Raw genomic sequence first — 16,382 nt, forward strand, 5'->3', positions numbered from 1 at the left:
TTAATTAGTGGGTATGTGTGGCTTTCTCTTTTCTTGACATTCCCAGCAAATTGTTGCTGCCGAGACTCACTGTTAAATTGACAATTACAGGGACACAAGTGATGCGTGTGCCATAACTGCCAATGTGATTATCTCCTTCATATCACTTATGCTTAGAAACCTGCTGGTCTCCATTTTAATTATGTATTGATACAAAAGAGCCTGTTTTTTTTTCCTGTGGCCCCGTCATCAGGCCCAGGGCACAAGGTCCTGGGGACAGGATCCGTCCCTGCCTCAGGCGCGGACAGCTTTCCTCTCTCCGGCCTTGGACCCCTGCCAGAGGACAGGTGCAGGTCCCTCCCTCAGTGTGATTAAGCCACATCTGAAACCATTTGGGAGAATTATTGGCTGAAGAGTGTTAAACAGGCAAGAGGAGCTGAGCACTTATGACATCCAGGTGACAGCAATCAACAGGTCGTCTGATGTGTTGTTTAGTAGCAGATTGTAATTCTACACACGAGGTCTCTCTAATAATCATAGCCTTTCTGTTGTTTTAGTTCTCAAATTTGAAAAAATCTCTTTAATTTTCATGACACTTCATTAAATAGGTGAGAACATGAGACACTAAAAAGTCACTTCTTGCCAATTGGAGATGAAAAACTGGATCTTTTCATCAGGTCAGTGAGGCATTGCTTCTATCCCCACACTCCATGGAGGGAAACTATGGCACATATGAGATTTGTAATGCTGCCATTTCTCCTGGGTCAGCAGTGCCTTCTCTTCTCTTTTCTGATTTTAGAAGCACCGAGCAATGACTGGGGGAGGAAATACTACAGAGATCACTTATTTCATCCTTTTGGGATTCTCTGATTTCCCCAGAATCCTAGCAGTGCTCTTTGCTGCATTCCTGCTGATTTACATTTTGACTCTGACTTGGAACCTGGGCCTCATCATCTTAATAAGGATGGACTCTCACCTCCACACGCCCATGTACTTCTTCCTCAGTAATCTGTCCTTCATAGATGTCTGCTATGTGACCTCTACAGCTCCCAAGATGCTCTCCAACTTTTTCCAAGAGCAGCAAACCATCACCTTTGTGGGTTGTGCCGTTCAGTACTTTGTCTTTTCAACCATGGGACTGAGTGAGTCTTGTCTCATGACAGCCATGGCTTATGACCGATACACTGCCATTTGTAATCCACTTCTCTATTCATCAGTCATGTCACCCACGCTCTGTATTCAGATGGTGCTGGGATCCTATCTGGCTGCACTCTCTGCTTCTATATCCCAGTTGTGTGCCATGTTTCAGCTTCATTTCTGTGGGCCTAATGTCATCAATCACTTCTTCTGTGACATGCCCCAACTATTAATCCTGTCCTGCACTGACACTTTCTTTGTACATCTGTTGATTGCTATACTAGCAACGATCTTTGGGATGATAAATGCCTTTATTATTATGATATCCTATGGCTATATTGTCATGTCCATCATGAAAATCACTTCAGCTAAAGGCAGATCCAAAGCTTTCAACACCTGTGCTTCTCATCTGACAGCAGTTTCTCTCTTCTATACCTCAAGTGTCTTTGTTTATTTGAGTTCCAGCTCTGGTGGTTCCTCCAGCTTTGACAGATTTGCATCAGTATTCTACACTGTGGTTATTCCCATGTTGAATCCCTTGATTTACAGTCTGAGGAACAAGGAAATCAAAGATGCCTTGAAGAGGTTACCAAAGAAGACATGGTATTGCTGAGGTCCTGTCCAGAGTTATCCTCTCGAAACTTTAACCCCTAATAATGTGTACATGAATGGATTCTAACAAAATTCATACTGCTTTTGAATAAAGATACTTTAAATTGTAACAGATAATATGCCAAATGGACTTACAGCTGAATTGATTCCATATAAACACAATATCATTAGGTCCTAGAGGTTCATACTTTCACCCTACATGAAGAGTGGCCTCATCATTTATTAATAATCTGCAAGTATTTTTAAACGGTAAGGTTTAGAAACTCTTTGCTTCTTTTGGCTTCAGAGATTGAGGCCTGTTTATCTCAGACCTCTGATTGTAAAGAAGCAATACCTGGCAGAGGCACCCAGGAGTGTAGAGACCTTGTCTCCCAAATATTTTGATGCAGCATAATCCAGACATGAGGGTGATCAATGTTTGTTTTGGAATTCTGACCATAATGGGAATAAGTAGGGGGGATGTGCCTTTGAACAGAAACAAAGCTATACAGTTGGCTTGGCAACAGCAGTCTGAGATAGCTAATGTTTGTTGAAGGCCTCTTTCCAGCCTAGTCATCTAATAAGTTTGGTCACTTTCCAGTCTCCACCAACTGTAATCTAAGGAAGCAGGAGGTGATTTGAACCATAAAGGAGAATGGAATGAAGAATGTTTTTCCTTCAGTACCATTTACTTATGAGTCTGATGACTTCATTTCTCACTTCTAGTGTTCAGTGGAGATTTCTGATGGGAGTGATGTTGAAAATCCATATCCCAGCCAATAGCTATTTCTTACATTGTGGGACTCAAACCTCTCTCTCCCATTAAATCAAGAAAAATTATCCTGATGTAGCCAGCGTTTCACACTATCAAATCATTTCTAGTATTTCAAGCATTGTTATTTCCTTTCTTCTAATAACTTTGGCTATGTTTGTACTTTTCCTCATTCCATGAGGTAAAAAGTTAGGTTGTTTATTTGAAATCTTTATATTTGCCTAGTATATGTCATTATCCTTGTAAACTTCCTTTTTAGAACTGCTTTTGTAGTATCTCATTGGTTTTCCTGTATTGTATTGGCATTTCCATTGGTCTTAAGATATTTTTTTATTCTTCTTTTGATTTCTTCTTAGACCCTTTGGTTGTTTAGGAACGTGTTGTTTAGTTTTCACATGCTTGTCAATTTTCCAGTTTTCCTTTTGTTGATTTCTAGTTTCATAACAATGTGGTTGGTAAAGATACTTGGCATGATTTCAGTCTTCTTGAATTTGTTAAGACTTGGTTTGTGTCCTATCATATGATTTATTCTGAAGAATTTTCAGTATGCACTTAAGGAGAATGTATTTTGTTGCCATTGGATAGAATGTTCTATAAATGTCTATTAGCGACCTCTGGTCTGGTGTTTGGTTTTGTCCAACATTTTCATGTAGATTTTCTGCCGGGATGATCCATCTATTGCTGATAGTGGGGTACTGAAGTCTCCTACTATTATTGTATTGCTGTCTGTTTTTCCCTTCAGATATGTTAGTATTTCCTTAATCTGTATTGGCACTCTGATATTGGATACATATATTTTTGGTTGTTATGTCTTCTTGATGAATTGACCCCTTTATTATTATTTAATGACCTTCTTTGTCTATTATTCCCAATTTTGGCTAAAAGTCTATTTTGTCTGATATAAGTATAGCTGCCCTGCTTTCTTTTAGTTTCCACTTTTTCCATCTCACCTTTAGCTTGTGTGTCCTTAAAGCTGAAGTGAGTTTCTTCTAGGCAGCGTATAGTTAGGGTTATTTGTTTGTTTGTCTTTAGTTGTGCCTTTGGTTGGTGAATTCAGTGTATTTACACTTAGGATACTTATAATATGCTATCTTACTAATGTAAACTTATTAATTGATTTATGGCTATTTTGTTGTTCAATTGTTTGTTTTGCCTGTTTCCTCTTAACTTTGTGAATTGGTTATTTTTCCTGATGGTATGCTTTGATTCCCCTTTCTCTTCTGTGAACCTAATATAAGTTTTTGTTTGTGGTTACCACAAGGTTTACATAAAACATAGACTTAAAAATCCATTTTAAGCTGATAGCAATTTAACTTTGGTGTCATACAAAACAGCTATCCTTTTACTTCATTCTTTTATATTTTTGATATCACAGTTTACTTTTTATGTGATGTGTGTGTGTGTTTTTAAAGATTTATTTATTTATTTTGACACAGAGAGAGCACGAGAGAGCACAAGCAGGGAGAGAAGAAGGGGGAGAGGGAGAAGCAGGCTCCTTGCTGAGCAGGGAGCCCAACAACTACATGAGGCTCAATCCCAGGATGCCTGGATCATGACCTGAGCTGAAGGCAGACACTTAACTGACTGAGCAACCCAGGTGCTCCTATGTTGTGTGTTTGTTCACAAACTACAGTAGTTATACTACAGTTATACTATAATTAATTGGTTAAAACTCTATCCTATACAGAAATAGCCTTCTAAATCTGATTGTATATTTACCTCTACCAGTGTGTGGTCTATTTTCATGTTTTCGTGTTACATCTTTTCAATTCAGCTCGAGGATCTCCTTTCATTATTTCTTGATGGGAGGGTCTAATGGTGATTAATACCCACTTCCTCAAATCTTTACTAGCTATCTTTGGATGGGAGATATTTTTCATTGGTTTTACTATAGCTGGTATCTTATTCAGCTTTGTTAGGATATGCCTACTTCAGATTTCTTGCCATGGCTAAATTGTTAAGCTTGTTTGTGTGTACCAGTTCTTACAACTCACCAGGCTGGCTCCTGGAAAGTTCTGTTTTGTTTCTTAGAAGAAGGTGGAGCTACAGCTTAAGTTGTGGTTCCTTCCTTGAACGGAAGTTTTTCTTAGCATATTCATTCTTAACTGGAGCTCACTTTTGCCTCTGACTTGAGAAAATGCACAGTGAGCTGTCACAAGGTGGGTAGATTTAGCACATAGGGTGTTGCGGGTGACTGGTGGCCAGTTGGGGGGATCTATTGCATCCTTTTAATGCCCTTTGATATTCTTATCTGCTTCTTTCATGATATCCACACCCCTCCTTCCCAGTAATGAACGTCCTACCTTAGTACTGCTGGACAGAAATGGGTTTCTGGGTTTCTCCATTATTTTCCACACAGCTGTAGCAGCCGGGCACTCACTCACCACTTTCTTTTTGCCACACGGACTAGTTAGGACTGGTTAGTTCATTCCTGCACTGTGTTGCCTTGGGGAAAGGATGGTACTAGCAATGGCACTCAAACTTGTATTTATTTTTTGCTCCAGTGGAGATCTGAACTTTTTCCTCAGGAAAGCTGGACTTGAACAAAATCTTCCTTTTCCATGGTTGTTCACACAAACTAGCACTCCAGGTTTTCCCTTACTGTGGCTGAGAGTGTCAGGCTGGTTTGCTAGCTTCCACTAGATCCACAGCACATACTGAGATTTGTTACCTGTTACCTACTGCACAAGGGAGAAAATTCCTACTTGGCCCTGGCCATGTGGTGCTAGAGCTCACAGCTCCCACAGATGTACTTTTGTTGATGGCTAGGTGCTAATTTATAGTTGTTAATGGAGAGAGAAAGAGGGATTTTAGTTCAAGATAGTAACATAGGAGGCTCTTGAACTTATTTTCTCTTATGAACGCACCAAATCTACAGCTCCATATGGAGCAATATGCTGTGAGAGAAATTCATAAACTAGCCAAATGACTCCTGTACCTTGTTCAAACAAGAACAATTCTACATTGAAACAAATGGGAGATGTGGAGATACAGCCTTGCCAATAACCCCACCCCTGGCACAGTCACATAGATTGGGAGGGAACTCACAACTTCTAGCTTCCTCCCAAGTTGTGAAGGGTTTGGACCCAATGCCTAGCACCTTAATTTTTGAGACTTCCTCCTGGGATATTGGCTCCCAAAACACCTATCTCTGAAAGCCAACTGGACTTATATCCGTGAGATTCACAAAATGATAGCAAACAAAGAAACTGTTCTGAACTGGCTATCACCCAGGACTTAATTCAGAGAGCAGTCAGAAACACTCAACTCCCAGTCTTTTATAGAAAGAGGCCCATATACATATTATAAAAGCTACAGTCTGAGGTAAGCCTTCTAATTTAACACACACCTATGGGTGGACTGCTATCTTCTCTGGAGACTGGGGAGGACTGCAGGCACTATCTCTGTACTTTCCCTCTGCGCTACCCCAGGTCACCAGTATCTCCTAGAAAGGATTGTGCTCATGCCTGATGCCCTGGATTGTGTGTGCTGCCTGGGGACATCCCTTGATAGCCCAGCTCTTTTGGCCAGTGAGGCTTGTATTCATGGATCCCACAGGATTGTACCAGACAAAGAAACGTTCCTTAATAGGCTGTACCCCTCAGGGATTAGTGCAGAGGCATAGATAGAAACACCTGTTTCCAGGATTTCCCTGAAAGAGTCTCACATGCATACTTTAAAAATACTTCTTGAGTATCTGACTTCCAATTACCCTGCATTTAGATGTTGACTGGGATCCTCCCTTTTGAGACATTGACAGATTGTGGCACAACCTCAACTATGAGGAGCCACTAAGAACAAAGAAGGCTGTTTGAATAATCATGAGATAGGGCCCATCTGAACAATAAGTTTCATCTCCTAAATGATATTACTCCTTTAAGTTGGGAGAGGTGTCTATTTATCTAATGCACAGAAACCAACACAGAGAAGGAAAATAAGGAAACAAAGAAATATGTTTCAAACAAAGAACAAGATAAAGCCCCAGAAACAGATCTTAATGAAACAGAGATGAGTGATTTATCTGATAAAGAATACAAATTATGGTCATAAACATGCTCACCTCATCAGGAGAGCAATGCATGAAAAAGTGAGAATTTCAACAGAGATAGAAAAATAAGGGGTTACCAAACAGAAATCTCAGAGCTGAAGAATACAATAAGTTTACTGAAAAATTCAATAAAAAGGGCCAGCCACATACTAGATCAATGAAGTTGAAGACAGAGCAGTGGAATTTATCCAGTCAGTGGAGCAATCAGATAAAGAATGAAGTAGAGTGAGGTTGGCTTAAGAGATTTATAGGCCACTGTCTAACAGACCAGTATTTGCATTATAGAGGTTCCAGAAGGTAGAGAGAGAGAGAGAGAGAGAGAGAGAGAGAGAGAGAGAGAGAGAGAGAGGCAAAAAGCTTATTTCAGGAAATAATGACTCAAAATCTCCCTAACCTAGGAAAAGAAACAGACATCTATATGCAAGAAGCCCCAAGAATTCTAAGTAACATGAATCCAAAGAGAACCACATGAGATATATTATGAATAAAATGTCAAAAATTAAAAGGAGATAATCTTAAAAGCAGCCAGAGAAAAACAACTTTTATGTTCAAGGAAACCTCTATAAAATTATCAGTAGATTTTTCAGCAGAAACTTTGCAGGCCTAAGAGTATGGCACAATATATTCAAAGTGCTGAAAGAAGAAAACCTGCCAATCAAGAATAGTCTACCTGGATAAATTGTCCTTCAGAATTGAAGGAGGGATAAAGAGTTTCTAGATAAGCAAACCTGAACAATTCATTGCCACTAGATTGTCTTTACAAAAAGTTTAAAGGGGACTTCTTCAAGCAGAAACAAGATGTCATTAATTAGTATAGTAAGAAAACATATGAAAATGAAATCATTGGAAAGGTAAATTCAGAGCATTCTTATGTGGTGATCATGGTGATATATCACTTACAAATGTAGCAGAAGGTTTAAAAGACAAAAGTAAAAATAAAGTGACAACTACAATAATTTGTTAATGGATACACAATAAAAAGATATAAATTGTTGCATCAAAAAATAAAATGTAGCAATGTACTTTTAATATATACTTGAACTTAAGTTGCTGTCAGTTTAAAGTAGACTGTTACAATATGTTTGATGTAAACTTCATGATAACCACAGAGCCAGTATTTATAGTAAATCCGTGGAAGATAAAGTGAAAGGAATCTAAATATACTAATACAGAAAATCATCAAATACAAAGGGAGAGAGCAAGAGATGAAGAAACAAATGAGTTATAAAACATTCAGAAAACAACAAAATGCAAAAAAAACAACAAAATGTAATATTAAGTCCACACTTATCAATAGTACTTTAGATACCAAAGAACTAAATTTTCCAGCCAAATACACCGAGTGAGTGAATGGATTGAAAAACACACAGAGACACACGCAACGAGATCCCACTATCTGCTGTCTAGAAGAGACTTACTTATTAGAGCTTTAAACACACACACACAGAGACTAAAAATTAAGGGGTAGAAAAAGAAATTCCATGTAGATGTAAATCAAAAGAAAGCAGGTTTAGCTGTATTAATATCAGGAATAAATAGATCTTAAGACATAGATTTTAATGAGACAAAGGTCATTATATAACAATAAAAGATCAACTCAACAAGAAGATATAACATTTACAAGTATTTATGCATGCAACATAGAAACATCTAAATTTATAAACGAAATATTAATAGACTCAAAGGGAGAAATAGATAGCAATATGATAATAGTCGGGAAACCCCACGACCCCATTTTCAACAACGGATAGATCATCCAGACAGAATATTAGTATCAAAACATTGGACTTAAACTACATGTTAGGACAGATGGGCTTAATAGACATTTTCAGAACATTACATCCAAAGGTAGCAGAATATATACTTTTCTCGAGTGTAAGTGAAACATGCTCCAAGGTAGTTCATATGTTAAGCCACAAAATAAGTCTTATTAAATTTAAGGGGATTAAATGTGTATTAAGTAATTTTCCAGTAGTATGAAATTAGAAATCAAGTACAAGAAAAAACTGGAACATTCACCGGTATATGGAATGAAAGCAATATGTTACTGAACACCAAGAAGAAATCAAAACAGAAATTTAAAACGTATTTTGAAGCAAATGAAGTGGAAATACAACATATCAAAATTTAGGGATACAGTAAAAGCAGTTCTAAGAGGAGAAGTAGATAGCAATGAATGCTTTCATTTAGAGGGAAGAAATGTAATTTCAACAACTTAACTTTACAATTCAAGGAATGGTAGAGAAAGAGGAATAAACTAAGCCCAAAGTTAGTAGAAAGAAGGCAATAACAAGAATCAGAGTGGAGATAAATGAAAAAAGAAACTAAAAAACAATAGAAAAGGTTAATGAAACTAAGATTTGCTTTTAAAAAGCTTATAAACAAAACAGAAAAATCTTTAGACTCACCAAGAAAAAAGAGAATGAAATAAATAAAATTAGAAATGAAAGAAGAGGTGTTACAACTGGTACTGCAGAAATACTACAGATTATGAGACTACTAAGAACAATTACAAGACAAAAAATTGGATAACCTAGAATAAATGGACATATTCCTATAAACATATAGATGGCCAAGACTGAATCATGAAGAAATAGAAAATATGAATAGACCAATTGCTAGTAAGGAGATTGAATCAGTAATCAAAACCCTACCAAGAAACAAAAGTGCAGAACTAGATGGCTTCTCTGATGAATTTTACCAAGTAAAGAAGAATTAGTACCAATCATCCTCAAACATTCCAAGAAGCAGAAGAGGAAGAAATATCATGGTTTTTTTTTTATCATGTCTAGATGTTGAATTTTGTCAAATATTTTTCCTGCCTCTATTGGAATGATCATATTTTTACCCTTCATTTTGTTATTGTGCTATATCGCACTGTTTTGTTGATGTTGAACCATCCTTGCATAACTGAAATAAATCCCATTTGATTATGGTATATGGTCTTTTCTAAACTCATTTTATGAGGGCAACATTACTCTAATACCAAAACAGACAAGGACACCAAAAGAAAATTATAGCTCATTATACCTGATGAACATAGATGCAAATATCCTCAAAATATTGCACAGTGAATTCAATAATATATTAAAAAGACCATATACCATAATCAAATGGGATTTATTTCAGTTATGCAAGGATGGTTCAACATCAACAAAACAGTGCGATATAGCACAATAACAAAATGAAGGGTAAAAATATGATCATTCCAATAGAGGCAAGAAAAATATTTGACAAGATTCAACATCCAGACATGATAAAAAAAAACCTGTCAACTCATTTGGCCTAGATAGAACATACTTCAACATAATAATGCCATATAAAACAATCCTACTGTTAACATTATAGTCAGTCGTGAAAAGTTGAATAAATTGCCTGCAAAATCAGTAACAGACAGGAAGGCCCCCTCTTACTGCTTTTATTCTCTATAGCACTGGAAGTTGTAGCCAGAGTTATTAGATAAGAAAAAGAAATAAAATGCATTCAAGTAGGAAAAGATGATGTAAAATTTTCTCTCTTTAGAGATAACATGATAGTGTATATAGAAAACCCTAAAGGCTTTACAAAAAAACTGTTAGAATTAATAACAAATTTGATAAAGTTACAGGGTAAAAATGAACATTTAGAGACCTTTGACATTTCTGTACACTAATAATGAACTAGCAGGGGGAGAAATTAAGAAATAAATCTTAAAAAAAGAGAAATAAATCTCATTTACAATTGTATCAAAAATAACAAAAAACTTAGGAATGAGTTTAACCAAGGAAGTGAAAGACCTGTATAAGACAATGACAAAAGAAGTTGAAGAAGAGTAATATTCCATTGTGTGTGTGTGTATATATATATATATATATATATATATACACACACTATATATATATATATATATATATATATATATACACACACACCTATATATATATATATATTTATAGGCAAGTTGAACACCAATAAAAAATAAATTAATAAAGAAAAAGAAGTTGAAGAAGACACAAATAAATGGAAAGATTTATAATGTTCATGGATTAGAAGAATTAATATTATTAAAATGTCCATACTTTCCAAAGCAATCTACAAACTAAATGAAATCCATATCACATCCAAACTCAACTGAATACACATTCTTCTCAAGTGCACACGGAACTTTCTCCAGAATAGACATGTACTGGGTCACAAATTGGGTCTGAACCGATACCAAAAGATTGGGATCCTCCCCTGCATATTCTCAGACCATAATGCCATGAAATTAGAACTAAATCACAGCAAGAAGTTTGAAAGGACTTCAAACACGTGGAGGTTAAGGACCATCCTCCTAAAAGATGAAAGAGTCAACCAGGAAATTAAGGAAGAATTAAAAAGATTCATGGAAACTAATGAGAATGAAGATACAACCATTCAAAATATTTGGGATGCAGCAAAAGCAGTCCTGAGGGGGAAATACATCGCAATACAAGCATCCATTCAAAAACTGGAGAGAACTCAAATACAAAAGCTAACCTTACACATAAAGGAGCTAGAGAAAAAACAGCAAATAGATCCTACACGCAGCAGAAAAAGAGAGTTAATAAAGATTTGAGCAGAACTAAATGAAATCGAGACCAGAAGAACTGTGGAACAGATCAACAAAACCAGGAGCTGGTTCTTTGAAAGAATAAATAAGATAGATAAACCATTAGCCAGCCCTATTAAAAAGAAGAGAGAGGAGACTCAAATTAATAAAATCATGAATGAGAAAGAAGAGATCACTACCAACACCAAGGAAATACAAATGATTTTAAAAACATTACGAACAACTATACACCAATAAATTAGGCAATCTGGAAGAAATGGATACATTTCTGGAAAGCCACAAACTACCAAAACTGGAACAGGAAGAAATAGAAAACCTGAACAGGCCAATAACCAGGGAGGAAATTGAAGCAGTCATCAAAAACCTCCCAAGACACAAAAGTCCAGGGCCAGATGGCTTCCCAGGGGAATTCTGTCAAACATTTAAAGGAGAAACCATACCTATTCTACTAAAGCTGTTTGGAAAGATAGAAAGAGATGGAGGACTTCCAAATTCGTTCTATGAAGCCAGCATCACCTTAATTCCAAAACCAGACAAAGACCCCACCAAAAAGGAGAATTACAGACCAATATCCCTGATGAACATGGATGCAAAAATTCTCACCAAGATACTAGCCAATAGGATCCAACAGTACATTAAGAAAATTATTCACCATGACCAAGTAGGATTTATCCCCGGGACACAAGGCTGGTTCAACACTCGTAAAACAATCAATGTGATTCATCATATCAGCAAGAGAAAAACCAAGAACCATAGGATCCTCTCATTAGATGCAGAGAAAGCATTTGACAAAATACAGCATCCATTCCTGATCAAAACTCTTCAGAGTGTAGGGATAGAGGGAACATTCCTCGACATCTTAAAAGCCATCTACCAAAAGCCCACAGCAAATATCATTCTCAATGGGGAAGCACTGGGAGCCTTTCCCCTAAGATCAGGAACAAGACAGGGATGTCCACTCTCACCACTGCTATTCAATATAGTACTGGAAGTCCTAGCCTCAGCAATCAGACAACAAAAAGACATTAAAGGTATTCAAATTGGCAAAGAAGAAGTCAAACTCTCCCTCTTTGCACATGACATGATGCTCTACGTAGAAAACCCAAAAGCCTCCACCCCAAGATTGCTAGAACTCATACAGCAATTTGGAAGCTGGCAGGATACAAAGTCAATGCCCAGAAGTCACTGGCATTTCTATACACTAACAATGAGACTGAAGAAAGAGAAATTAAGGAGTCAATCCCATTTACAATTGCACCAAAAAGCATAAGATATCTAGGAATAAACCTAACCAAAGATGTAAAGGATCTATACCCTAAAAACAATACAACACTTCTGAAAGAAATTTAGGAAGACACAAAGAGATGGAAAAATATTCCATGCTCACGGATTGGCAGAATTAATATTGTGAAAATGTCAATGTTACTCAGGGCAATTTATACATTTAATGCAATCCCTATCAAAATACCATGGACTTTCTTCAGAGAGGTAGAATAAATTATTTTAAGATTTGTGTGGAATCAGAAAAGACCCCAAATAGCCAGGGAAATTTTAAAAAAGAAAACCATAGCTGGGGGCATCACAATGCCAGATGTCAGGTTGTACTACAAAGCTGTGGTCATCAAGACAGTGTGGTACTGGCACAAAAACAGACACATAGATCAATGGAACAGAATAGAGAACCCAGAAGTGGACCCTGAACTTTATGGTCAACTAATATTCGATAAAGGAGGAAAGACTATCCATTGGAAGAAAGACAGTCTCTTCAATAAATGGTGCTGGGAAAATTGGACATCCACATGCAGAAGAATGAAACTAGACCAGTCTCTTGCACCATACACAAAGATAAACTCAAAATGGATGAAAGATGTAAATGTGAGACAGGATCCCATCAAAATCCTAGAGGAGAACACAGGCAACACCCTTTTTGAACTCAGCCACAGTAACTTCTTGCCAGATACATCCACGAAGGCAAAAGAAACAAAAGCAAAAATGAACTATTGGGACTTCATCAAGATAAGAAGCTTTTGCACAGCAAAGGATACAGTCAACAAAACTAAAAGACAACCTAAGGAATGGGAGAAGATATTTGCAAATGATATATCAGATAAAGGGCTAGTTTCCAAGATCTATAAAGAACTTACTAAACTCAACACCAAAGAAACAAACAATCCAATCATGAAATGGGCAAAAGACATGAACAGAAATCTCACAGAGGAAGACATAGACATGGTCAACACGCACATGAGAAAATGCTCTGCATCACTTGCCATCAGGGAAATACAAATCAAAACCACAATGAGATCCCACCTCACACCAGTGAGAATGGGGAAAATTAACAAGGCAGGAAACCACAAATGTTGGAGAGGATGCGGAGAAAAGGGAACCCTCTTACACTGTTGGTGGGAATGTGAACTGGTGCAGCCACTCTGGAAAACTGTGTGGACGTTCCTCAAAGAGTTAAAAATAGACCTGCCCTACGACCCAGCAATTGCACTGTTGAGGATTTACCCCAAAGATACAGATGCAATGAAATGCAGGGACACCTGCACCCCGATGTCTCTAGCAGCAATGTCCACAATAGCCAAACTGTGGAAGGAGCCTCGGTGTCCATCGAAAGATGAGTGGATAAAGAAGATGTGGTTTATGTATACAATGGAATATTCCTCAGCCATTAGAAACGACAAATACCCACCATTTGCTTCAATGTGGATGGAACTGGAGGGTATTATGCTGAGTGAAGTAAGTCAATCGGAGAAGGACAAACAGTGTATGTTCTCATTCATTTGGGGAATATAAATAATAGTGAAAGGGAATATAAGGGAAGGGAGAAGAAATGTGTGGGAAATATCAGAAAGGGAGACAGAACGTAAAGACTGCTAACTCTGGGAAACGAACTAGGGGTGGTAGAAGGGGAGGAGGGCGGGGGTTGGGGGTGAATGGGTGATGGGCACTGAGGGGGGCACTTGACGGGATAAGCACTGGGTGTTATTCTGTATGTTGGTAAGTTGAACACCAATAAAAAATAAATTTATTTAAAAAATAAAAAATATACCTGATTACAAATAAAGATGGTAATAACCTTGGGAAAAAAAAGCTTGTGAAGGAAAAATAGTGAAGGAAACCATCATCAAAATGAAAAGGCAGCTAACTGAATGGCAGAAAGTATTTGCAAATGATATATCTGACAAGAGGATTAATATGTAAAATATATAAAGAACTCATAGAACTCAGTAACAAAAAAAACTAAACAATCTAATTTAAAAATGGGCAGAAATCCTGGAGACATATTTCCAAAGAAGACATATGGCCAACAGATATACGAAAAGATGCTCAACATCACTATTCATCAGGGAAATGCAAATCACAAGAACAATGAGATACCGCCTTACAGCAGTCAGAATGGTATCAAAAGATAAGAAATAATACCTGTTGGAGAGAATGTGGAGAATATGGAACCCTTATGCAGTGTTAGTAGAAATATAAGTTGATTTAGCCATTTTGGAAAATAGTATGGAGGTTCCTCAAAAAATTATGAGTAGATCTACCATATGATCCAGCTATTCTATTTCTGGGTATTTCAAAGAAATAAAAAACATGAATTCAAAAAGATATTCACTCCTATGTTAACTGCAGCATTATTTGTAATAGCTAACATTTGGAAACATCTTTAGTATTCACCAGTGGATGAATGGATAAAAAGGATGTGTGGGCACCTGGTGGCTCAGTTGGGTGTCCAACTCTTGATTTTGGCTCCAGTCATGATCTCAGAGTCTTGGGATCAAGCTGTATGTTGGGCTCCATGTTCAGTGTGGAGTTTGCTTGGGGTTCTGTCTCACCTTCTTCTTCTCCTTCTGCCCACACACACACACACACACACACACACACTCTCTCATAAATATATAAAATCTTTAAAAAATGAAGGTGATATATATATACATATATATTGATATATATGTGTGTATAGATAGATATAGATATATAGATATAGATATAGATATACTGGAATACTACTGGACCATTAAGAAGAATGAACATTTTCTCTTTGTAAACAACATGGTTGGACCTTGAAGGTATTTTTCCATGTGAAATGAGACAGATGGAGAAAGAAAATTATTACATGATTTCCCTCATATCTGGAATCTAAAGACACAAGATAAACAAACATAATAATACAAAAATAAACTCATAGATCCAGAGAACAACTGATGGTTACCAGAGGAAGGAGACTGCGGAGTGGGTAAAATGGTAATGAAGGTCAATTAAAGGTGATGACTGGTAGCTAGCCTTTTGGTGGTATATGTAGTGTATGGAGATGTTGCTTATAATGTAAATCTATAATTTATATAATGTTATCAGTTTCTTGGCACAGTCAAGCCTGGAGCATGCTGCTTGGTATCTCCCCAGTGAATGTGCAACCTTAGATATGATGACTGTCATGACGTGTTTAGGGTGCAGGAAGTGAATCCCTAATGTGAGCATCCTAGGGATTCCAGGACTTTAAGTTGATCAGGAACAGAAGAGCCAGCAGACTTGGGGGTTACATGAAGACAGAGTCCAACTAAGAGAATTTCAAGAAAATTTTTAAAAGACATTTTTTTCTATTCAAGAGTTTATGGACTAATTTCTTATATATTATGTTACTATTTATACAGTATATTTATGTAGTTACATCACATAGATTTTATTTTTTTTGATCACCATATGAAGATGGCAGGTGAGAAATTGTATTACAAATATTTCAGATAGAACCTTCGGGCACATAGATGTCTGCCACATTCTTCCCAGTGGAGCAACAATTCATTTGAATCTCATAATGTGTAATTTGTGAAACATACAGGTTTTTATATACCAGAAGTATGTCCTCTATTGCTTGGCCATGGTGCCCACATTCTACACTTTGGTATTTTACCTTTAAAACTATTTTAAGATGATTACCATATGGTTTCACTCATATATGGAATATAAGAAACAGCGCTGAAGATCATAGGGGAAGGGAGGGAAAACTGGGAAGAAATGAGAGAGAGAGACAAGCATGAGAGACTCTTAACTATAGGAAACAAACTGAGGGTCACAGGAGGGGAGGTGGATGGAGGGACGAGGTAACTGGGTGATGGGCATTAGGGAGGGCATGTCATGTGACGAGCACTGGGTGTCATATGCAACTGATAAATATTGAACACTAGATCTGAAACTAATATACTATTTGTTGGCTAACTGAATTTAAATTAAAAAAACTATCTTAAGAACTTGTTCAGTTTAAGGATTTTAAAAAATATATCATT

At 37.0% G+C, this 16,382-nt stretch overlaps 1 protein-coding gene across 1 annotated transcript; it reads left to right on the top strand.

Annotated features, from left to right (window-relative positions):
• Nucleotides 1-790: 790 nt before the first annotated feature.
• On the top strand, nt 791-1,729 carry LOC119864120 (olfactory receptor 5AN1-like). Its single transcript, XM_038562459.1, has one exon. The coding sequence runs from the start codon at nt 791-793 to the stop codon at nt 1,727-1,729; it is 939 nt and encodes a 312-aa protein (XP_038418387.1).
• The last annotated feature ends 14,653 nt before the right edge of the window (nt 1,730-16,382 follow it).

Source organism: Canis lupus, chromosome 18 (genome assembly GCF_011100685.1).
Source record: "Canis lupus familiaris isolate Mischka breed German Shepherd chromosome 18, alternate assembly UU_Cfam_GSD_1.0, whole genome shotgun sequence".
In the NCBI taxonomy this organism is placed as follows: Eukaryota; Metazoa; Chordata; class Mammalia; order Carnivora; family Canidae; genus Canis; species Canis lupus.

What these genes read in the sequence shown, in the direction of transcription:
- LOC119864120 (XM_038562459.1), top strand. Translation starts at nt 791, where the DNA reads ATGACTGGGGGAGGAAATACTACAGAGATCACTTATTTCATCCTTTTG.